The 23,589-nt window shown below is 38.2% G+C and overlaps 1 protein-coding gene across 1 annotated transcript in view; it reads left to right on the top strand.

Annotated features, from left to right (window-relative positions):
• PAK2 (p21 (RAC1) activated kinase 2) overlaps positions 1-15,557 on the top strand; it is a 92,873-nt gene extending 77,316 nt beyond the window's left edge. The window contains exons 13-15 of the mRNA XM_037037719.1: positions 972-1,168; positions 10,699-10,836; positions 11,259-15,557. Coding sequence (XP_036893614.1) covers positions 972-1,168; positions 10,699-10,836; positions 11,259-11,345 — 422 coding nt within the window. The 3' untranslated portion in view covers positions 11,346-15,557. The remainder of the gene's footprint in view (positions 1-971; positions 1,169-10,698; positions 10,837-11,258) is intronic.
• Positions 15,558-23,589: the final 8,032 nt, after the last annotated feature.

The raw sequence follows: 23,589 nt of genomic DNA, 5'->3' as shown, positions 1-23,589 counted from the left end.
TAAAAAACAGTTTTAAAACTAAGTAGAAAGAAGCAAGCCATTCACAGGTATTATTTGTATGTGTGTAAATGTATAATTTGTATGTGTGTAAATATATAACAGAAAGCTTAGAAACAAATGTTAATAGTAGTTATGTATGGAAGAGAATGGGTTTAACAGTAGAAGGGTAGGAAAAATTCTAGATTATTATCCTGACTTTGCCAGTAAATGAAAAGTATTAGATACTAAACTAGATGCTAGTTTAAAATGAGGTGATTGGAGTAATGCTGGTGAGCATCTTGTAGGTGCAGTTGCAGCTAAATGTTCTCTTTTTCTATAGTTTGCTAAGTTGAATGTTTAGTGATTAGCTTCTGTTTATTTTTTTTCTAACATAGTTACCATTTTCTGACCTTTGCCTGATTCACAGTGTTTAGTTTTGACTTTTAGTTTCATTTTGAAGTGAATTTAGTTTTAGTTTGAATTTTAGTTGTTTTTTGACAGCGTTTTGGCTTTTAGACCTTCTTCAACTTTATTAAAATCTATAGGATAGAATTTCTTATTGAATTTACTGGAGTGACATTGATTAATAAAATTATATAGGTTTCAGGGGTACAATTCTATAACACATCATGTGTATTTGTATTGTGTGTTCATCACCCCAAGCCAAGTCTCCTTCCATCACTATTTATCTCTTCTTTATAGTCTCATACGTCCCCCACCTCTTTTTCCCTCTGGTTAGATTTAATTGTTTAGAATAAAATATTTCCTGATAATTGGCTCTCTGCTTATGGGAAGTAAAAGCGAGAAAGTGAGAATATGTAATGTCATCAAAATATTTGTAAACCCAATGCGGTTGGCTTTATTAATATAATCTTAAGAAACGAGTGGCTGAGTAGTCAAATGCAATTATAGTCATCTAAAGTGAACTCTAGATAAAAATACCCATGGACACCATTAACTCTAGATGTTTTTTATTTTATTTTATTTTTTAGCTGATTTTGGTTTCTGTGCCCAGATCACTCCTGAGCAGAGCAAGCGAAGTACCATGGTTGGCACGCCGTACTGGATGGCACCAGAGGTGGTTACACGGAAAGCTTATGGCCCCAAAGTGGACATATGGTCTTTGGGTATCATGGCTATTGAGATGGTAGAAGGAGAGCCTCCATACCTCAATGAAAATCCCTTGAGGGTAAGACAAACACCAGCCTTATCTTAAGAAAAACACGTTTCTTTAAAACATTTATGTGGTACCTGCTTATACCAAGCACTGGTCAAGAATTTAGGATGCAAAGTTGATAAAAGCCTAGTCATTTTCCTCACTCTGTTCCTAAAAAATCATTTGCTTCTGGGGTGAGTTGAATGTGTTAGGTAAAGAGTTTGTAGATTTTTTAGCAAGTTGAATGGTTTCTAATTTGACACAATAAGTAACAATTTTCTCACTTTTCTAGATAGTTAAGGGCCCCTAGATACACCCTTCAGGTTATTAACTTTGAACCTTGGCCCCTGGTAGCACTAGGTACAGAGAAGAGGAAAGCAAGATCACATGTTAAAGTTAGGCAAATGGTAATGTTAAAGCCCGTATTCAAACAAGAGAGTGAGGGTCCTGAGATACAGGTGCAGTCAGTCAACTTTAAACAATTGAATATTCAGCCGCTGAGGGTACAGAGAGTTTCAGGGTTCCTCCCTTTCTCCCTTTCCTCTTTTCCCTGCTTCCTAACTTCCTCCCTTTTGTTTCTTTATCTTTTTTTCTGCTGCTTCTGCTTTTAAATTATTATCTATGGCTCAGTGCCATACCACTTCACACCTATAAGAATGACAGTAATCAGAAAGATAAACAGTAATAAGTGTTGTGAGACTGTGGGGAAATTGGAACTCTTAGTTGGAAAGGTGGTACAGTGGTGTGTGTGGCACTTTGAAAAACAATTTGACAGTTCCTCTAAAAGTTAGCATTGAGTTAACCTAGCAATTCCAGTGTGAGGTATATACCTGTGACAATTAAAAGCATATATCCACACTAAAACTCGTACACAAATGTTTATTTGATTTATAATAATCAAAATGTAGAAATAGCCCAAATGTCTTATCATCTGATGAATGAGTAAACAAAAGTGGTATATCCGTGCAATGAAATCTTTTTTAGCCAAGATAAAAGAAATGAAGTATAGATACATACAACATTGAACTTTGACAACATTATGCTAAATGAAAGAAGTCAAACCCTAAAGATCACATCATATGATTCCATTTATATTTGATTCTTACGGTAGTTTAGTTCTGTAAAGCTGCAAACACTGACTTAATGAATGCTGAACCATTGTGTCTAGGGGAAAGACAGGGTTAAGTTTTTGTAAGCCTCTGATCACATTTTTGTCAACCTTGCTTTATGTATTTTTCTGTTTCAAGACACACTACTTAGCATATATTGTTGACTGACTAACATTGAACTCACAGCCATCAGTACTATAACTCAGTTCACTGAGTTGTACACTTTAAAAGGTGATTTTAGCCCTGGCTGGGGTAGCTCAGTGGATTGAGTGCAGGCTGAGAACCAAAGGGTCACCAGTTTAATTCCCAGGCAGGGCACATGCCTGGGTTGCAGGCCAGGTCTCCAGTAGCAAGGCGTGCAAGGCGTAACCACACATTGGTATTTCTCTCCCCCTCTTTCTCCTTCCTTTTTCCTCTCTCTAAAAATAAATAAATAAAACCTTTTAAAAAAATAAATAAAGGGTGATTTTGAATTGCTGTATATGACTACAATTTATTGCCAGAAATTTAAAAGAATTTTTTTCCAAGTAAGTTGGACACACTATTAAATGGGCTCCTGAGGCCAAGGTAACAGGTATGTGTAAGAGATTCCCTGTGTAGATGACATGAATTTTAATTGTTTTTCCTGGATGCTTTTTATCTTCTTGCAAAAATTGCAGTCAAGTAAGCAATTAAAGTACTTTTATAGAGGTAAAGAACTTTAGAACACTTTTCAGAATGATTTTTAAAACCTGTTAATTTTTTTTTAAGATTGGATTTATCCATTTCTAGAGAGAGGGGATGGGAGGGAGAGCATCATCAATTGGTTGCCTCTCATACACGCCCTAACCAGGACCAAACCCGCAACCCAGGCATGTGCCTTGCAGGACGACTCCCAACCAACTGAGCCACGCCAGGCAGAGCTAAAATCTTCTAATTTTATTGATTTGTTCAGTAAATATTAACTCAAAGATCTGCTCTGTTAGGCACTGTTCAAGGCATTATCTCAAAGAACCGACGTAATTTTTGTACTCATAAATTAGTACGAAGGAGAGGTAGAAGTAGAAGGAGAGAAGCAATAAACAGTAACAGTCATATGTAGTATATTAAATGATGATGGACTCTTGAGTACCGGGACTGGTAGGCAGGAAGTCAGAAGTTGAGTTCATTTTCAAAAGAGTGCTTTGAGGAGAGCTTTACAGAGTTGACATTTGAACAGGGGAAGTAAGAGAGTGATGATACTGAGTTACCTAAAGGAGGAACATTCTAATCAGAAGGAACAGCATATACAACGGCACTAAAGCAGGAGCACTCTTGATGTATTAAAAAACCATTGGGGGGTCCAGCATAGTTCACAGTCAGTGAACACATAGCAAGAGAAAAAAAGGTAGATAGTGAAGAAATGAGTCCGCACTGTGTGTGGCCTCTAAGGTTTCTGGCTTCCACACAAGTAAGATGGGGAAACCAATGGACAGTTTTGAGCAGAAAAGTGAAATGATTTTAGTTATATTTTAACAGGATCATCCTGGCTAGTGTGTCGCAAAGACTCAAGTGAGATAAAGGCAAAAGCAGAACGATTAGGAGAGTACTGCAATAATCCAGGAAGAAAAGATGGTAGCTTAGACGAGGATGATATCAGTGGAGGTGGGAAAAGGTATTCTGGATTCTGGATGTATTTTGAAAGGAGAGCCTACATGAGAGAGAGAGATGACCACAAGAATTGGGACTAAGCAACTGAAAAGATGAAGTTGAACTCAGTTCACCTGAACTGAAATGCAGAAGGGTACAGGTAGAGTGGGGTTGGATAGGGTGGCAGGTAGGAGATCAGGAGATCACATGTTAACATGTTTTAGACTTGTTGAGATGCCTGTGAAGATACCAAGTGGGTATATTGAATAGACTGTTAGGTGTGCAAGTTTGGGATCCAGGCTAGAGATATAACATTGAGACTTACTATAAAGCTGTGAGACTACATAGGATCACCAGGTCCAGTGGGCATAGACAGACCATAGAGGAGATTCAGTTTACACCCTGAGACATTCCATGACTAGGAGTTATGTGTCAGACTAGGATACTGAAAAGGTATGGCCAGAGAGGTAGATTAAACCAAATAAACATATGCCCTGGAATCTACATCCAGAAAGTGTTGGAAATATCAGCTTGTCAGAAGCTACAATTAAGTAAGATGAAAACTTTGACTTGAGCATTGGAATTGGCACTGTGTATGTAATTGGTGGAACTTGGGAAACAGGAACTTCTACTTCCTGTCAAGATGGAATAACAGGAACCAGATTAACCCTTCTACTGGAATATATGAAACAATGGTTTTCAAGACACTTGGAGATCAGACTATGAAGAATAATGATATCTAAAAACAGGGAAGGCATGAGGTGAGCCCTACAATTGTTACAGCTTGATGTTTTGAGAGTTTCCAAGCCATGCACAGGGAGGGACAATCCAGGTAGGGCACAGGGACTCCTTGAGTTGAGGGCGTGGATGTGAGAGTCTGGGGCGACCCCAGCCTCTGGAGTTCACAAGACACAGAGTACAGGAGTGGAGAAACCTTTGCAGAGACAAGACCCAGGATTTATGGAAAATCCCCATTGAGCATTCAACAGAGATCCTTCTTGATCTCATGAAAGAAGGGTAGGAGTTCCTTCTTTCTTTCTGCAGTATAGAATTCCATTGTGTAAATGTACCATAGCTTTTTGATCCAGTCATTTACCGATGGGCATCTAGGTTGCTTCCAACTCTTGGCTATCGTAAATTGTGCTGCTATGAACATCGGGGTGCATAGGTTCTTTTGGATTGGTGTTTCAGGGTGCTTAGGATATACTCCAAATAGTGGAATTGCTGGGTCAAAAGGCACATTCATTTTTAGTTTTCTTAGAAAATTCCATACTGATTTCCATAATGGTTGTACCAGTCTGCAATCCCACCAACAGTGAACTAGGGTCCCCTTTTCCCCACAACCTCTCCAGCACTTGTTGTTTCTTTGTTTATGATAGCCATTCTGACTGATGTAAAGTGGTATCTCATTGTGGTTTTGATTTTCATCTCTCTGATAGCTAGCGATATCGAGCATCTTTTCATGTGTCTCTGGATCCTCTGTATGTCCTCCTTGGAGAAATGTCTGTTCAAGTCCTTTGCCCATTTTTTAATCGGGTTGCTTGTCTTCTTTGAGTGGAATCGAGTGAGTTCTTTTAGTACTGCTATCTTAATTTTGCAGTGTACTGCGTTTGCTGGTGCTATTTTTTTATAACAAAGTGGAAGCTTTGCAGGGAAGTAAGGAAGTTTAGTAATAAAACATTCAGCTTTTTAATTAAAACTTAATAAGTAGATAACATGGAGTTAAAAGAGTAAAGCCCACTGGTGGGGGTGGGGGGGGTGTCAGAGGAGCACAAGAGCCAAACTGAAGGAGCTCTACTGGCCGGAGTGCAGTAGTTTTAACAAAGCAGTATTGGGATTATGACCCAAAGTATGATATTTATGAATCCATACTGGTATAAATAAAGTGATTGAATAAATAAACAGATGGTGCAGAAGCATCAGATCTCCTATACGGAAGAATTCCAGATAGTTCCTGTGGATGCCCTGCCCTGCAGGAGGGGATGGAGTGTAACTCCCACTCCTGACATGTAGGCTATGCACAGTGACTTCCCTCCAAAGAGCCTAGTGTGAAAGGGGGAGATAAAAGTAACTGCAGTCAAGAAACTTGACAAATACTACCTTAGCTAGTGACAAGGTGAACATGAACAGTCCTAAGTTGTGTTGATAGGATGCACCTTTGATAGGATGCAATGACAATGGCACTCTGACTGTGATCTTCCTCCCCAAAACCCATAATCTCTGTCTAAACATGAGGAAAACATCAAATTCCAGTAGACGGGCATCTTGTGATAACTGATCAGTACCCATTCAAACTTTCAGGGTCATCAGAAGGAAAGCTAAGTTCAAGAAATTGTAACAGTCAAGGGGAGCCCACAGAAATGTCATAAGAACAAAAAGAGAAGAGTGAGAGAGTGAGAGAAATCTGGTATGAATGTTGGAGACGCCAGGGGTATGAGGTTAATGATGCCAGTCAGGAGAGAGATATTTTTCTCTTTCACCATACTTAGCTGGGTAGGTACAGACAAGGTATAGGCAGAGTTTCAGCCACTGAATGTCATGAAGTGCAGGAGGGTCAAAGAAATAATTATGTGAAAAGAATGACAAACACTGGAAGACCAGTAGGATTGATTCAGGCCCAGCAGAGTTCAGGGATCACTGGCTTTACGGTACTAGGAGTGAAAAGAAAAGAGAGGGAGTACAACTGAGATCCAAGAGTTGCAGTTATTGGTACTGATAAGGTGTGGAACGTGGGCATGGGTGTGCATGGCTGAGGTAGGCTAAAGGACAAGAGCATCGGAGAAGAAATCAGGAATCGTAACAAGCTTCTTTATGACTATTGAAATCACCATGAATTAATTATGAATAATGTTAGAGATGATAACGGTGTTTGGTAGATATTTGAAGCAAGGAAAGATAGATAGGAGCTTAAAAGCCCAGGAGTTACAAAGGAGGGAAACAGGCCTCAAGAGGTAATAAGGAGCCAAAAGAACACTGGTCTCCAGAGCCATGCAAAGGTGTGGGAGAGGAAAAGCTACCACTGGAGAGTGCTGCAGAAGGATTGCATTCCTCAAGGGAGAGCCAGGCCTCAATAAGGAGGATGTTTGAGAAGGAGGGAGAGCGAGTATGAAAAAATTAAGGCTAGAAAGGAGAATGTGCAGAGTCACATGGGCATTAGAATGGAGAAGCTGAGGAAATGATTGGGAGTGGTGGTTGCTTATAATCACAAACATAAATGAAGGTGGAGTGTAATAAGATTTATCCTAAAGTAGAAAAAGGTTGTTGAGTATTTGGTTGAGTACTTGTTTTTATGGAGTTCCCTATTTAATCCCTTCTAATGGATGTATTGAGGCTCACAGTAGTTTTATGATCTTAACTTGAAATCAATGGATATCTCAGTGATAATTTCTTAGAATGAAAATTTGGGGAAAAATGTCTTATAAAGAAGAGTGAATTTTAACTGACAAGGAAATGGGCACACTCATGTACTGATGGTTCAAGTGTCAGTTCGTATCCTTTTTTGATGGCAAAACCTTTTTTAAAAATATTTTCTCTTTTTAGAGAGGGGAAGGGAAGGAGAAAGAGAAGGAGAGAAACATCAGTGTGTGGTTGCCTCTCACATGGCCCCCACTGGGGACCAGGCCCGCAGCCCAGGCATGTGCCCTGACTGGGAATTGAACCGTGACCCTTTGGTTCGCAGCCCACAGTCAGTCCACTGAGCTACACCAGCCAGGGTGCAAAAAACTTTTTTTAAAGATTTTATTTATTTACTTTTAGAGAGAGACAACAAGGGAGGGAGAAAGAGAGGGAGAGAAACATCGATTGGTTGCCTCTTGCAGTCACCCTGACCTGGGACCAAACTCACAACCTAAGCATGTGCCCTGACTGGGAATCAAACCAGCGAGCAACCTTTCACTTTGTGGAGCATCGCCTAACCAACTGAGCCATACCAGTCAGGGCAAGATAGCAGAAACTTTAAATAACTCAGCAGAAATTCCAGGTGAACTTGGGTTTGGTGATGTTTTTAGATAGGACATCAGAAGTACAATTCATGAAAGAATAAATTCGTCTTTGTTAAAGTTAAAATCACCTTCTCTGAGAAAGATGCTATTAAAAGAAGAAAAAAAGTCACAGGCTTAAAGAAAATGTTTGCGAAACATCTGTTTGATGTGGGATTGTTATCCAGACATACAAAGAATTCTCAAAACTCAACAGCAAGGAAATGAAACAATCTTTTGTCCAGTTTTAAAATGGACAAAAGATTTTGACAAAATATGAAGTGGAGATTAATTTACATTGCACACATAATAATTAGACTGAATAAAAGTATCATGGGTAAAAATTTTTTAAATGGGCAAAAGATCTGCATACAACTCACCAGAGAAAATACTCAGATACCAGATGAACATAGGAAAAGATGGTCAGCACTGTGTTGTTACAGAACTGCTAAATTAAAAGATCAAAGACAGCCCTACCTGGTGTGGCTCTGGGTTGGGTCATTCAGCAAAGCAAAAAGTCACCAGTTGGAATCCCCACCAGGGCACATGCCTGGGTTGCAGGCCAGGGCCCCAGTTGGGGGCATGTGAGAGCCACTGATCAGTGTTTCTCTTCCACATCAACGGTTCTCTCCCTCTCTTTTCTCCCTCCTTTCCCCCTCTCTAAAAATAAATGAAATATATTTTTAAAGATTTTATTTATTTTTATTTTTAGACAGAGGGGAAGGGAGGGAGAAAGAGAGACAGAAACATCAATGTGTGGTTGCCTCTCACGTGGCCCCATTGGGCACCTGGCCCACAACCCAGGCATGTGCCCTGACTGGAAATCGAACTGGCAACCCTTTGGTTCACAGCCCACTCTCAGTCCACTGAGCTACACCAGCCAGGGCTAAAGGAAATCTTTTGAAAAGTAAAACAACAAAGATATTATTACACACCTATTAGAATGGCCTAAAATCCAAAAAACTGATAATACCAAATGCGAGTAAGGACCAGGAGCTACAGGACTCTCATTCATTGCTGGTGGAAATGCAAAATGGTAGGGGTCACTTTGGAACACAATTTGACAGTTTCCTAGAAGGTTAAACATGCTTTTAATATATGACCCCAAATCCTGCCCCTTATTATTTATCCAAATGAGTTGACAACTTAGATCCGTACCAAAAAATTACATACAGCCTGGCTAGTGTAGCTCAGTGGATTGAGCGCGGGCTGTGAACCAAAGGGTTGCCAGTTCAATTCCCAGTCAGGGCACATACTTAGGTTGCAGGCCAGGTCCCCAGTATGGGGCGCATGAGAGGCAACCACACATTGATGTTTCTCTCCCTTTAATAAAAAAAATTATGCACAAGTATTTATGTCTTTGTTCAGAATTACTCAAACCTGGAAACAACCAATTTGTGAAATGTATAAATATACTGTATAAAAAAATTAGTATATAGACAGTGGTACATCCATACAATGGAATGTTGTTCCATAACATTAAAAAGATTAGAAGAAATTAGCTATCAAACCACAAAAAGAGTTAGAAAAACCTTACATGCATATTGCTTAGTGAAAGAATCCAGTTTCAAAAGGCTGCATATACTGTATGGTTCCAACTATGGAGTGAAAAGGATCAGTGGTTTCCGGGGGCCTGAGGGTATGGGGATGATGAATATGGGGAGCGCGGGATTTTTATGGCAGGGAAATTATTCTTTGTGAGACTGAAATGATGGTTACATGACAGTATGCATTTGTCAAAACCCATAAAACTGTACAGTACAAAGAGTGAGCCCCAACATCTGCTAATGTAAGATACTGAGGGGTGGGGTAGGTTATGGGAACTCTATTATCTACTCAGTTTTTTATAAACCTAAAACTTATAAAAATAGTTCATTAAATTTTTTAAAATTCCATTTCTAGAAATTTAAAGAAAATAATCAGAAGAGTACATAGAGAATACAAGGATTTTCCAAAGGTGATTGATTAAAATTATAAAACATTCATATAATTAAAGACACTAGTCAATTCAACCATTGAAATAATTTTCTAGCTCTAATCAGTTATTAGTAATGATGAAGCTAGGGATGATATAGCTAGTTTTGGTTTTTGGCTTTTTCCTTTAAACTTTCTATAAGAGGAGTTTTCAGTTCGCAGCAAAATTGAGGGGAAGGCACAGATTTCCTGTATACCCACCTCACCTCCCATGACACGTACAGAGCCTCACTGTCGGCGTCTCTCACCAGAGCTTACGTTTCTTACCAGTCAGTGACCCTGCACTGACACATCATCATCACTCGGAGTCCATAGTTTACATTCGGGTTCCTGCTTGGGGTAGTGCCCATTGTGTGGGTTTGGACAAATGTATGATGAATAACTTATGTCCCTTATTATAGCATACAGTGCATTCACTGTTCCAAAATCCTCTGTCCTCTGCCTCTTCATCTCTAGCTACATAGATATAACTAGTTTTTTTTAACAGTTTTAATAAATTACATTGTTTTGAAATGTGGTGTGACTTGAAAAAAGCTTGAGACAGGTAAAGGGAATGCTATTATATATGTTAATGGTGGGATTGTGGTCATTTTCTTTATTCCTTTACATATTACAGTTCTTTTATCATTATGTATTACATATAACCTCTACTTTCCACCCCTGCCCCCACCCACCAAAAAGATGAAGGTAGTTTTTGAGAAAGAAGTTAGGGAAATGTGATGTTTAAAACAAAGGGAAAAATGTCTATCCCAGATGGGTAGAAAGAACCCTGGCCTCATGGTAGTATTCTTGGTGACGGTCTTTACCGAAGTGAAAGGGCAATGAATGTTACAAAGCGCTTTATCTCTGGGCTGAGCTGCTACCCGAGGTGCGTAACAGGTGTTCTTTCTTAAAGGCTTTGTACCTGATAGCGACTAATGGAACTCCAGAGCTTCAGAACCCAGAGAAACTTTCGCCAATATTTCGGGATTTCTTAAATCGATGTTTGGAGATGGATGTGGAGAAAAGGGGTTCGGCCAAAGAATTGTTACAGGTGAATTTGGAAATTATACTATCTTTGGAAAAAGTAGACTTTTTTGAGTAACCAGCAGAAAGTTTACATAGGGTTTATTAGTTACATTTCAATGCTCATTCATCAGCAGAAGCATGGCAGTTGCCACAGTTTAGGATTTCATTTGCTGGGACTAACATACCCATCATATTATAATAAGTATGTGAATTTTTGCATATTATCAGTTCTCAGACCAGTTCATTGCTGGCATGGGTATCTGGGTCATTTAACTGACGTTTTATAAAGGAAGTGATGTGTTGGTTATGCCGATTTTATGCAAGTATTGAAATACGTGTTTATTAAATAAACCATGGCCCTTTAAAATCTTTGGGGCTTTATTGAAAGGAAATATTTAGCTTCTAAATTGGTGACATTTATAAAATTTTTTTTCCTCTTTTTGGCAGCATCCTTTCCTGAAACTGGCCAAACCATTATCTAGCTTGACACCACTGATTATGGCAGCTAAAGAAGCAATGAAGAGTAATCGTTAACATTGTTGCCATGGCCTCATGTTCCTTTTCCATTTTCTAAAAGAAGTATTTTAATATATGAAAATTATTACTCTTTCGGGTTTTAAGGAAATGACCTGTGCAACATAGAGGAAAAAACAAACAACTACTTCCTGAAGACAACCAAGAAAAATTGCAAAACAGAATGACAACCTTCTATTGAATCCCTTCTTTAGGGTCCAAAAGGAATTGTGGAATGAATCACTAGCCTTCTTTCAGCAGACAGCCCATCAGGGCCACTTATCATGCTTGAGATTTGCATTTTATTTTGCTGACTTCATTGTAATAGATTCCATTCATTGTCCCTTTTGGGGTATTTTCAGTACTTGAATGATAGATTCGAGTTGTTCAGTTATTTGTCTCATCTGCTGGTCTTCTTTTCTCTCTTCGTAGCTTTCTTTTTTCTTGAATTGCTCTTTTTGAGTTGCTTTGAGAAATTTTTCTTAGGCCTAAATTTGAGGCAAGTTTGATAGAAATTATGTAACTCCTTATATTGGCAAAGGAGATTAATATGATTTTAGCTTTGTATAGCATTTAGAACCAGCTGTTGTAATATTTCAGTTCAGAATTTGAACTGGGGGAAGGGAAGAAAAGTATGTGATTTTTACCTTTTTTAACAAATGTGAAAGTCAGTTTTAGAAATATCATGGTAGTGAAGTGCTTGGCATTTGTTACATGTATAAAGAGAAGACTAATAATCTATATTTATAACTAAATCATTGAGACAGAAAAAGAATCCTGTTGATTGTACATCTTTATGATTTTGTTTTCTTTTTGACTGTTTCCTCTTCAGATTTGGCTTCAGGATTTGTTCTTCCAATTTTTGTTAGTGTCCCTACTTTCCTCTTCCCCTTTTCCCCATCATTTTGGAAATAAGTTTCTGTATATGTTGTAATTTTAGTTTGTTTTTTAATTAACCCTCTCTCACCCTACTCCCCCTCACTACCATAGTAAATAATGTAATAACCATTGAATTTTCAGAATTAACTCTTTTTCCATTTAAAGGAGAAAATATTTGGAGCTAGTAGAGACAAAGTGGAAAAGCCTTGAACCTTGTTGAGCTGTCAGATGACTAGAGGAGATTGTATTCTTGAAAGAGACTTGTCAGTTACATGGAGATGCAGCTGCCGACCAGTAAACTGTAGAGATTTGTTAAAAACATTGTACCTAAACCATTACCACCGTTTCACTGTCTGAGAACTGACCATAGTTCTTGATAAATTCGTGGATCATTTGAGATGTTGAGTTACTTTGTATTTTTTAAATAAGTAAATGATGTTTAGGTATAAAACTGGAGAAAGGAAGAAAAAATGAAATGTCCTTATTGATAGTGATTTTTTTATTTTAAAGATTTTAAAAGGTCTGTGACCTGTAGCATTAATTATTAGAGTCTCCCTCCCCCCACCTACACCGCTGCTTCTGGTCTCTTCCTCTCCTTTTCCTCTCTCCTTATTTCTTTATTGTTTTGTATTTGGATGCAGTATTGTCCTTTCTGACATGCCAAGAGCCACATAAAAGAGGAAAATCCATGGTTTTGTTTTGGAACATGGGAATGTTTGCACCATTCTCCTATTTCACGCCTGCTTGCCAACCTGTAATAGTACAGATCATGAATAAAAACAGTTGTGATGTTTGGGAGTACCTGGGGGGCGGGAGCATAACACAGTTTTATTTCCTATCATTCCAGTCATCTGTGTATAAGATACAGGTATAAGAATAGAAATGGCTGGTTTTTTATTGATAATGCAGGAAGTTTTTTCACAGAAATGAGTAAAAGAGTTAATGAAATTTTTATCTAGAGCACTTAATGGTCTCTTTTTTCAATTCGATTCTTGATTTCATGTTTCTCTGGATTTTATTGGCCTCTATAGCTATTACTGAATTACAGGAACAAGCTGGTTTATTTCTGGTGGAAAGCCACACTGCCTCTTTGAATTCCAGATTTGAACATTCTTTGTAAATAGTTTTCTGGATTAATTATGGTGAAGAAGATGCTACCAGTGAAAACCAACTAGATGATAAGACTGATGATCATGACCGCTGTAGCTGGCACCTCGTGCGTAGTCATAGAGACCATGTTCATCGACCTCAGTGCCAATGCCCCGTTTGTATTCTTACAACTCAACCAAGGTCTTTTTGGTTTATAGAAGCAGTTTGGGGTTTGTATTTACAACTTTGGATGGTTACCTGCATGTCCATTGCTGGCAACGGACTTTGTCATTAAAACCTGACTCCTAGGTTAAGGGAACTACACTGTGGTTTATTCTTTACTTAATTGGATAAACTAACTTGTAATAGAAATATACTTTGGTTCTGAAATGTGTCATTTTTAAACAGAATAACCTTAAAAGCAGTACAGAATTGTGATTATATTAGTTAATTTTAAATTAAAATGCTTAGATCTTGTTGAAAGAAAAATTTATATCTGAATCAAGATTCACGTTTTTTAAATAACTGTTTTTTGTATTTACCCTTTTTGTCATCACTTTAGAATGAAAATTCCCATTGAAATCTAAAAATTACCTTAGTCCTCTTATATTATTAGGGCAGTATTACTATAGTACTTATTTATTATATTTTAGACTCTAGCAGTCTTAAATTTTACTTCTCCTTTTGTTCCTTTTGCTGCTGTTAGGGACAGTTAAAACCGGGAAACCATGAAAATATTGACTATTTTATTCTACCTGGAATTGTAAACAAGTAGAGTGATTGTGTCAGCGTCAGAAACTAAGGCTGACACAACTCTCTTCAACTCTCTTCATATGTTGAAAGCCTGGCACATAATTCTCTTCCCTTTCACTTATAAATATTAAGCTGCTTATCTAGTTACCACCAGCCCTAAATGAACCTGTGCCTTTAATAAGCAAATTAAAACTACCTATGAGTATTTCTTTAAGGGCTATCTCACATAAATATGTTTGTTTAAATATACTGTATTCTAGCCAGGATAAGTCTAGATCTGATCAAGCAGTAGCTATCTATCGTTAGAAATAAAAAATATGAGTACTTAAAGAATTTGCATCAGTTTTTTTTAATCTAAAATGTTTTAAATATACTGAGATCTGTATCTAGTGAAATGTCAAAAAATTAATTCTAAAATATAGACAAAATCCAGATTAGTGCTCGTTTTGGTTTTGTTTTGTTTTGTTTACAGTGGATTTCATAGTAATATAAAAAAGACTGTCTTCATTACTTCCACAACAGATATTTAAACAATCCAAATTCGTTTTTTCACAGTGTCTGTATATGCATGTGTATAAGAAAGGAAAAATATACACAGACAAATACATTTTTTTCTCAACATATTTGTTGACCACTCCGGCAGAAACACTGTGGTAGGTATTGTGGGAACTACAAAAGAGAATCCAACACTGGCCTGACCTTGACAGAATGGAAGTCTTTCTGACCGTTCTAGAGTGTCGCCACATGAGAGGGAGAAAGAAAATGTGGCAAGCAAATTTTCATTCTGTATTAAGAAAAGCAGAGAATTATATTTAGAATTGAACGTTTTTAGTAGGGATGTGTTTTATTTTGGGTTTGGGGGCTTTCTGTGTTTGTTGGTAGATAGAAATGTAATTAAGTGAAAGCAGCTTTTGTCTTCAAATTTTATATTGACATTTTTAATTTAATCCCTTTTAATTATTTAATTGTTACATTGACATTAACTGCTGTATTTGATGACTTTGTTCAATAACTTTGTTCTTTCAGGGCTAGAAATAAACTTTTTTATGTTCATTTTTCCCTTTTCTAAACTTCTTTAAGTTAGAATACCTTAAAAGAGTAAGTGTAATAAATTTTCAGAGAGCATTCTAGTATTTTTAAGGATATGTCTTTTAAACATCTCATGGCACTATTTTGAATGTATTACAAAGCCCAAATGAAAAAGGTATCCGGAAATTTAGGAGTGGTAAGCATGAGCCTTCCCCCTTCCAAACCAGGTTCTGAGTAAACTTCTTAGAAATGTTCTGGCTGTCAGACCAAGGAACACACTTCTGACTTTTGATACCTCCAGTAATTTGGCCTGAAATTCTAATGCTTACCTGGCTAAAGTAATAAGCATCTTACTAGCATTTCTGTGTTGAATGCATAAGAAAACTTTAGAAGTGCAGTACTTTAAGGCATCACTTCATTATACACTTTAAGTTCCAGTGTTGGATACCCTGACAGAGAACAGTTGCAGTGTAGTTTCACTATGAAAAACCAAAATTACACTTTTTTTTTTAGCATTCAGTTAGAGGCATCAGCAATGACTACGTAAAATGCATTTGTTGTGAAGCTGTTCAGTGCTATTATATTTGTATTTTTAGAATCATAGCAAATACTTAAAATAGTTGCCTAAGAAGTTACAAAAATGCCTGTAAAAGATTGATTTTGTAAAGCACCATTTGTATGAGCTTAAAAGCATGCTTTACTACTACTTTGATATTTGTGGCATTTTAAAGATTGATTGATTGATTGATTGATTGATTGATTTATCTTTAGAGGGGAAGGAGAGAGGGAGAGAAACATCAATGTATGGTTGCCTTTTGTGCATCCCCTGCTGGGAGTTGGCCTGCAGGGAACTGGCCTGCAACCCAGGCATGTGCCCTGACTGGGAATCCAACCGCGATTGTGTGGTTCGCAGGCCTGTGCTCAATCCACTGAGCTACGCCAGCCAGGGCTGATATTTGTGGCATTTTAAATTAAGAAATTACTTTTTATGCTGAATTATTTAACCAGTTTTATGTCTTTTTTTCTTTTTTTATTTAATTATTTTTCAAGTACAGTTTTCTGTCTATTACTCCCATCCCATCCCACCCCCCATGCTCCCCACCATGTCTTTTTTTTTTTTAGATTTATTTAATTATTGTTCAAGTACAGTTTTCTGTCTTAGATTCCCAACCTCAAGTTTTATGTCTTAAAGAGCAGGGGGAGAAGAGCAATGAAGGGAAAAGACCTTTTTAGGTCTAGTTATTTTAGGTTTTTAACCAAGTAATGTACATAGATTAAAAACTAATACTAATCTTAAAGTACTTGTAATGAACAGTGTGATATCCCAGCTTTAAACTTCCCCACTGCCCAGTCCTGCTCCATAAAAGCGTGTTTTTAATTCTGAGCTGTTTCTGGCATGCATTGATCTTCACCTTTCTAAATTCTGTATTTATACAGGTATTTCTTGATGTTTCTAAATTTTACTTTAGTAACTTCCTGTTATGGCAGTTAGGAATTTGGGTGCTATCATTACCCTCCCATTCTCCCATATCTAGATCCCTTTAGTCTCCCAGTTAGGAGAGAGGGCAGTTTTTTTATTCAATTCGTAGATGGTTTTTACCTCATGACTAAGTGGGAGTGTTGTTCATTTGAGTCAAGTTATGGTTATATGTCATTTCTTTTAAAATTTTTTGCTTTTCCTGTTATTAATTTCTTTTAGTTTCCTTTGGAAATTTCTGTGTTCCTATCACTGAGTCTTCTCAAAATCACCAAAAAATTCCAAAAGCCCTCTGAAAACTTATTTTCTATACAGCCTCAGATAATGAACCTCCTTTCCTGGAACTTGCCTAGGGCTGTGGTCTGGACTGGCCCCTGCTTTGCAGGCCTTCTGCCCCTGCAAATGCCCCTGCAAATGCCCCTGCAAATGCCCCAGCATCTCAGACTCCACTTTTCTCCTGAGTTAAGTTAGAGTCTTTGTTTGCTGAACACCATATCTAGTTGTTTGTTTATTCCTTCATTTTAGAGAAGAACATTTTTTACTAGCTTTCTGAGAAAAGGTTCGTAGAGGTAAGATTTCCAAAAACTTGCATGTCTAAAAATAGCTTATGTTGAAACTGCTATACTACAGGATTTCTGGTTGGAAATCATTTTCCTTGAGAATTTTGATGCCACTGCTTCATTATCTTTTAATCTGCCATTTCTGATACCACCTTCGTGCGTAACCATTTTTCTGCTTCAGGAGATTTTCTTCTGAAATTTTACCATGGAATGCCTTGGTGAAGGTGTGTGTTTGAATTAGCTTTGGGCAGTTGGCAGGCTGTCTTGGTCAGACTCATTTCCTTCATTTCTGGAAAATTCTTGTATTATTTCTATAATAATTGCCACATTCCACCACCACCTGCCCCCCGTCTTTTTGTTCTGGAATTCCATTGTTGATCTTCCATTTTTCTTTCTCTCCTGATTTCTACCTTTGGTTTTTAACTTTCTGAGAGAATTTCCTTGATCTGACCTCTGATCTTTTCCTTTTACCTGATCCATTTTTTAACGTAATGTGAAATATCACATTTTTGAAAAGATTTTATAGAATGGAAGAGAGGCAGAAAAAGAAGGAGAGAAACATTGATGTGTGAGAGATACATTGATCAGATGCCTTGCACACCCCCAACTGGGGACCTGGTCTACAACCCAGGCACGTGCCCTGACTGGGAATCGAACTGGTAACCTTTTGGTTTGCAGACTGGCACTCAGTCCACTAAAGCACACCACCAGCCAGGGCTCGAGTATCACGTTTTTAATTTCCAAAAGCTCATTCTTGTTTTCTGGTCTCCCTTCTTGTAGCCTTCTGTTCTTATTCCATAAATTCAGTATCTTTCCTGAGGTATTTTAAGAGTTTTTTCCTGGTCTGTTCAGGCCAACTGGTTTAAATAACATAATGTATTTCTCACAGTTCTGGAGGTGCAGAAGTCCAAGATCAAAATGCTGACAAGGTAGGCTTCATTCTGCCACCATCTTGCTGTGTGCTTACAGGACACCTTTTTTATATACATGCATAGTGAGAGAGTAGTGTCTGGTGTCTCACAGGACACCAACCCATCATGAAGCCCCACCCTCATGACCTCATCTAACCCTCATTACCACCCAAAGACCTCATCTTCAGTTCCCTTTTTTTTTAAAGATTTTATTTATTAATTTTTAGACATAGTGGAAGGGAGGGAGAAAGACAGGGAGAGAAACATCAATGTGTGGTTGCCTCTTGCGATCCCCACGCTGGGGAACCTGGCCTGCAACTCAGGCATGTGCCCTGACTGGGAATCAAACCAGTGACCCTCTGCTTCGCAGTCTGGCGCTCAGTTCACTGAGCCACACCAGCCAGGGCTTCAATTTCCAATACAGTGGGGATTAGGACTTCAACCTATAAATTTGGAGAGGTGCAAACATTGAAGCCATAAAGGTCTTTTTTTTGAGGGTTTGGTTTTCTTTTTTTTCCAGTTTCAAACTGTTTTTCCTAGGTTCTTTTTATTTTCTTAATGTATTTTTTTTCTTTTTAAAGATTTTATTCATTTATTTTTAGAGGGGAAGGGAAGGAGAGAGGGAGAGAAATATCAATGTATGGTTGCCTCTCATGTGTCTCCCTCTGGGAACTAGCCTGCAACCAAGGCATGTGCTTTGACTGGGAATCGAACTGCGATCCTCTGGTTCACAGGCCTGCGCTCAAACCAGCCAGGGCTTTTTGTTTTTAACTCTCACATAAAGATTTTTTTTTTGACAGAGGTCTGGTGAATACTTACAGATTAATGCTGTTCTGTAACAACACTACTGTAACAGCCTGGCACTGTACTAAACAATTGCTAACTCATTTCCATATTAATTTTTCTCAGATCTCAACTGGATTCTTAGTGCTATTCACCAGTCAATCATTTTGCTCCTAGGACATTTTTTCCTCTCCTTCCTGCAGGCTCTCTCTGATGACTCCCAACTCTTTTATTCTACTATCTCAACACTTTGTAATACCCTAGTGCCAGAATTTTCTGGGATTGTTTCTTTGCCTTCTTCCTTTGTCTCATTGAAAGATGTTGTTCATCTCAGCATTGAACCCCACCAAAGATCTGTCTTTCACCACATCCCATGTCCTCAGATTACTTACTTACCCAGACTCATCTGTCCCTCAGCAAAAACATGTTTACATGTTTTCCTTTTAGACTAACTTCCTTTCATTTACCTAAACTTCCAGAGAGAGGAGATCAGAATTACTGTTTTTCTGTTAGCATATTGTATCTGTCCTCAACATGTCATTGAAACTCTACTTATCAACATCACCAGTGACTGCTAAATTTCTAGGAGATTCTCAAAACATCAAAAAGATGACTCCCTCAATTGTTAACCAGTGTGCTCACTGGTGTTTCTGAGAATTTCTAAGATTCTTGTGAAATACAGGGCATTTATTCCTAGCTTTTTGTTTTGTTTTTTAATCCTCACCCAAGGATATGTTTATTGATACTAGAATAAGGAGGAGAGAGACATCAATGTGAGAAACATTGATCGGTTGCCTCCAGTATGCCGCCCTGCCAGGGACCAAGCCCCCATCCTCGGTATCTGCCCTTACTGAGAATCAGACCCACAACCTTGTAGTATGTGAATGACACTCCAACCAACTGAGCCACCCTGTCAGGATATATTCCTAGCCTTTTTAAAATGCTATGAGTAGGCATTTATTTCAGGGTAAGGTCCAGAATATGATGTAGTGATGTGGGTATCAGTTTGGTAAGCTTTTAGTCATTAGGATTCAGTTCTCACCTTTGAATATACAATATGCAAGCAGCTCTTTGTGAACTTAGCAATTAGAAGGGGAGAGTGGTGACCAGAAAAGGCGAATTCTTTTTTTTTTTTTGTAAGATTTTATTTATCTTTAGAGGGGAAGAGAAGGAGAGAGGGAGAGAAATGTCAATGTATGGTTCCCTCTCGTGAGTTCCCTGCTGGGAACTGGCCTGCAACCCAGGCATGTGCCCTGGGAATTGAACTGCGATCCTGTGGTTCACAGGCCCATGCTCAATCCACTGAGCTACACCAGCCAGGGCAAAGGCAAATTCTTTAAAGTTTTTTCACAATTTGTAATGTACATTGAATAACAGAGTTGCCTTCCTGATAATTTTATTTAGTCTTAAAAAGTATTTTCCATCCTCGAGCTTATTAATGGGTCACCCAAAGAAGAAAGGCTTATCTAAGTCTCAGAGAAAGCCAGCTCAGTTTTAGAATCTGGGTCACCAGTTAAAGGTTGACAAGTACCTGTGTCCTTAAAAAGAGATTTTTAGCCCTGGCTGGTGTAGCTCAGTGGATTGAGTGCGGGCCTGAAAACCAAAGGGTCACGGTTCGATTCCCAGTCAGGGTACATGCCTGGGTTGCAGGCCAGTTCCCAGCAGGGGACTCAGGAGAGGCAACCATACATTGATATTTCTCTCCCTCTCTCCTTCCTTTCCCCTCTAAAGATAAATAAATACAATCTTTAAATTTTTTTTTAATTTAAAAAAAAGATTTATATCACCTGAATAATCCTGATTATAACTATTGTACCTATACATCTTTGTGTTAGGGAAAGAAACTAAAAATATTATATTCATAGAAAAACATGTTCAGTAAATTAGTGATATCTAAATTTCACTATTTTATATATCTTTTATATGTACCTTTGTAACCCAGGGGTTAATTATTTTTAAAGGAACAGCACTCATGTGGATATGTAATTTCTGTTAACTTGTTAAGAGATAACCTATTACATTATTTTATATCAACCAGTACCAGTAGTGTTTGTGTTGTGTAGCAGGTGAAGACGTCTTGCCCATGTTGTGTTGCCTTTCTTTTTCTTTTTAATTCTTTTAGAGAGTGGGGAAGGGGGGGAAGAAAAGGGAGAGAAACATCAATGTGTGAGGCATACATTGATCAGTTGACTCTTACACACCCCCAACTGGGGACCTGGTCCACAACCCACGCATGTGCCCTGACTGGGAATCGATCTGGTGACCTTAGAGCCTCAATCCTTTTTTAAAAAAATGGAATAGCCCTGGCTGGTGTGGCTCAGTGGATTAAGTGCTGCCCTGTGAACCAAAGGGTCATTGGTTCCATTCCCAGTCAGGGCACATGCTGGGATTGCTCCCCAGCTCCCCAGCTCCCCAGCTCCCCAGCTCCCCAGTAGGGGGTGCACAAGAAAGAGGCGATCACTTCTCTCTCTCCATTCCTCTCTCTAAAATAAATAATCATTTTTTTAAAAAAAACAGTGAAATAGCTGTCCACATTTCTGTCTTTCCTTCTTAGATCTGTACGTATACACAGCATCATGAAAGTATTGCCAAAAATGTTTTCTTAATTTTTTAATGAATTACTTCACTTTGACTTACATATTTAAAAACAGAAATGCACCATTTTCAAAAACTATTTGATCTGGCCCGTTGGGTTAAGGAATGTTTAACCCTATGATTCTGATTCAGAATGCTTTATTGTCATTAAAGTCTTTAAGGAGTTTTGTAGCTGAAACTAGAAGACATTTTAATCCCATTCAGGATACTTTTCAAGTTTTGCTGCTAATAACTTTGTTGAAGAACTTTGTTTTTCAATAAACTAAAAAAAACCCTCACCCACAAGAGTTTCTATAAGACATTGTCACTATTTTGACTACACTTTTTCTTGGTGATGAGAAGTGTTTAAATATTTGATGACTTCTCTTGTTCACCTTTTGATCTTTTGGGCTATGCTCTAAGGCACCACTTTTGGCAGTGGGCTGGCATATATAGATCAGCCACTGTAATGTAACTTTCATTGTCAGCCAAGCAGCTTTTCCACTTCCGTTCATCTATGCGTGTGTACTGCTCATACACTCCGCTGTGGTCCTGCTGTGTCCTGTTTCAGTATTTGTTTTTTTTTTAATGACAGTACGGCTGACCTAAGGTATTATCTCAATTCTTGCTGCACAAATCTCCATCAGTAAGCACTGCAAGACTGCTTTATTAAAGCTGGGGTTTTTTTGCTTTGTTTCATCATATAGTCAGTTGAACCTGGAAGTTTCTTCTAAATAAAAACAAGGTATATAATTTAAAATTTTGCTGCCAGTGAGAAGGCCAGTTATAGTTTTAGTAAACTTAACTATTCTAATAGAATGTGCACTTAAACATTCTTTGTGAATTGGTTGTTTCTGTTTCTTTTATGAAGGGTGATGATAAAAGAGCCTTCATCATAGGGTTTTATCGGGGTCAAAATAATTTCACGAAATGTTTAGAATGATGGCAGCACATAGTAAGTATTTGACAAATGTGGTCTATCATTACTTACCTTTTATTGTTTATCACATCCATTGGACAGGATTATGCAGTAGCAGTTGGGGAGCTGAGAATGCTGCATGGAGCTATTTGCCCTTTTCCCTACCTCTTCTAAAAAATGTATGCGTAATATATTATAAGGACTTACATTGCAAATACTATACCAAGAAGGCCCCAATATATTCTTGTTTGGTAACATGAAGTTGCATGTTTTATTTTACAGTATTGCATATCATGCATAACTCAAAATATGAGACAGTTCGATTTTGTTTTTTAAATATGGAATGCTTCACAGACCCATGTATCATCTTTGCACGGGGGCCACACTAATCTCTCCATCATTCCAAGTTCAGCATATGTTCACCACCATTGTAGTTTAGGTAGTCATTTTCCGAATGGGATTTAAAACGAAAAATATACTTTGGGTATTGGCTTAAGTTCAATGGTAAGTAACAGGTACCCAAGACGGACAAACCAAATGGGAGTTTAAATAAAGTCACACAAAAAGATGTCCAGTGTAGTCAGCCTCGGGTTGTCATGGGCTCTGTATTTTCACTCTGTTGTCCTTAGCATGGAGACCTATATCTTATTGCCTGTTGTAACACAGATGCAAGATGGCTGCTCCATCTCCAGCCTCATGTCTAGGTGTCAGGAAGAACGGAGGATGATTAAATGGCAAAGAGGAAAGCAAGAAGGAGTAATGGCTACATCAAGAAAGTACAAGTTTTCCCAGAAACCCTTAAATTCTTTCCTATTGGTCAGAACTGTAATTTGGTATCCTGCTAATCCAAGACAAAATCAGACTTGGTAAAAATGGGAGGATGAGTATATTCTGTCACTGGCCACCATGGCTTGCATGTGAGTGTACAGAACCACTTCACATGGTGTGGAGTTGTAGCTCAGCCTCCATGTGAAAAACCAATGGAGAGGGAGTGGCACGCAGGACTACGCCCATGGAGAGGTTTTCCTGTGGGGAATCAGGCCTGCATTTTACCTAAACTGCTATGAGACTTGCTTTTGCTAAAACTCTCCCACCCTGAATTGAGGCAGAAAGGGCTTACTGCAACTTCCTGAAATCTGAGCTAAACCACCCAAGTATGGAGTGTGACCGGTTCAACCACCTTTCCCCTTGGTCTACAACATCCTTCTCTTTGAAGTAATTAGCAACATTCTTTCTTCTGTTATCTGTAAAAGGTAGTCCCCTGTAGTGAACCTGTGCATAGTAAATGAGG

The sequence above is a fragment of the Sturnira hondurensis genome, unplaced genomic scaffold (genome assembly GCF_014824575.4).
Source record: "Sturnira hondurensis isolate 20B ecotype Veracruz unplaced genomic scaffold, ASM1482457v3 Scaffold0023357, whole genome shotgun sequence".
Taxonomy (NCBI): domain Eukaryota; kingdom Metazoa; phylum Chordata; class Mammalia; order Chiroptera; family Phyllostomidae; genus Sturnira; species Sturnira hondurensis.
The sequence above is the reverse complement of the archived record's forward strand: the minus strand, read 5'-3'. Positions and strand labels throughout refer to the sequence as shown.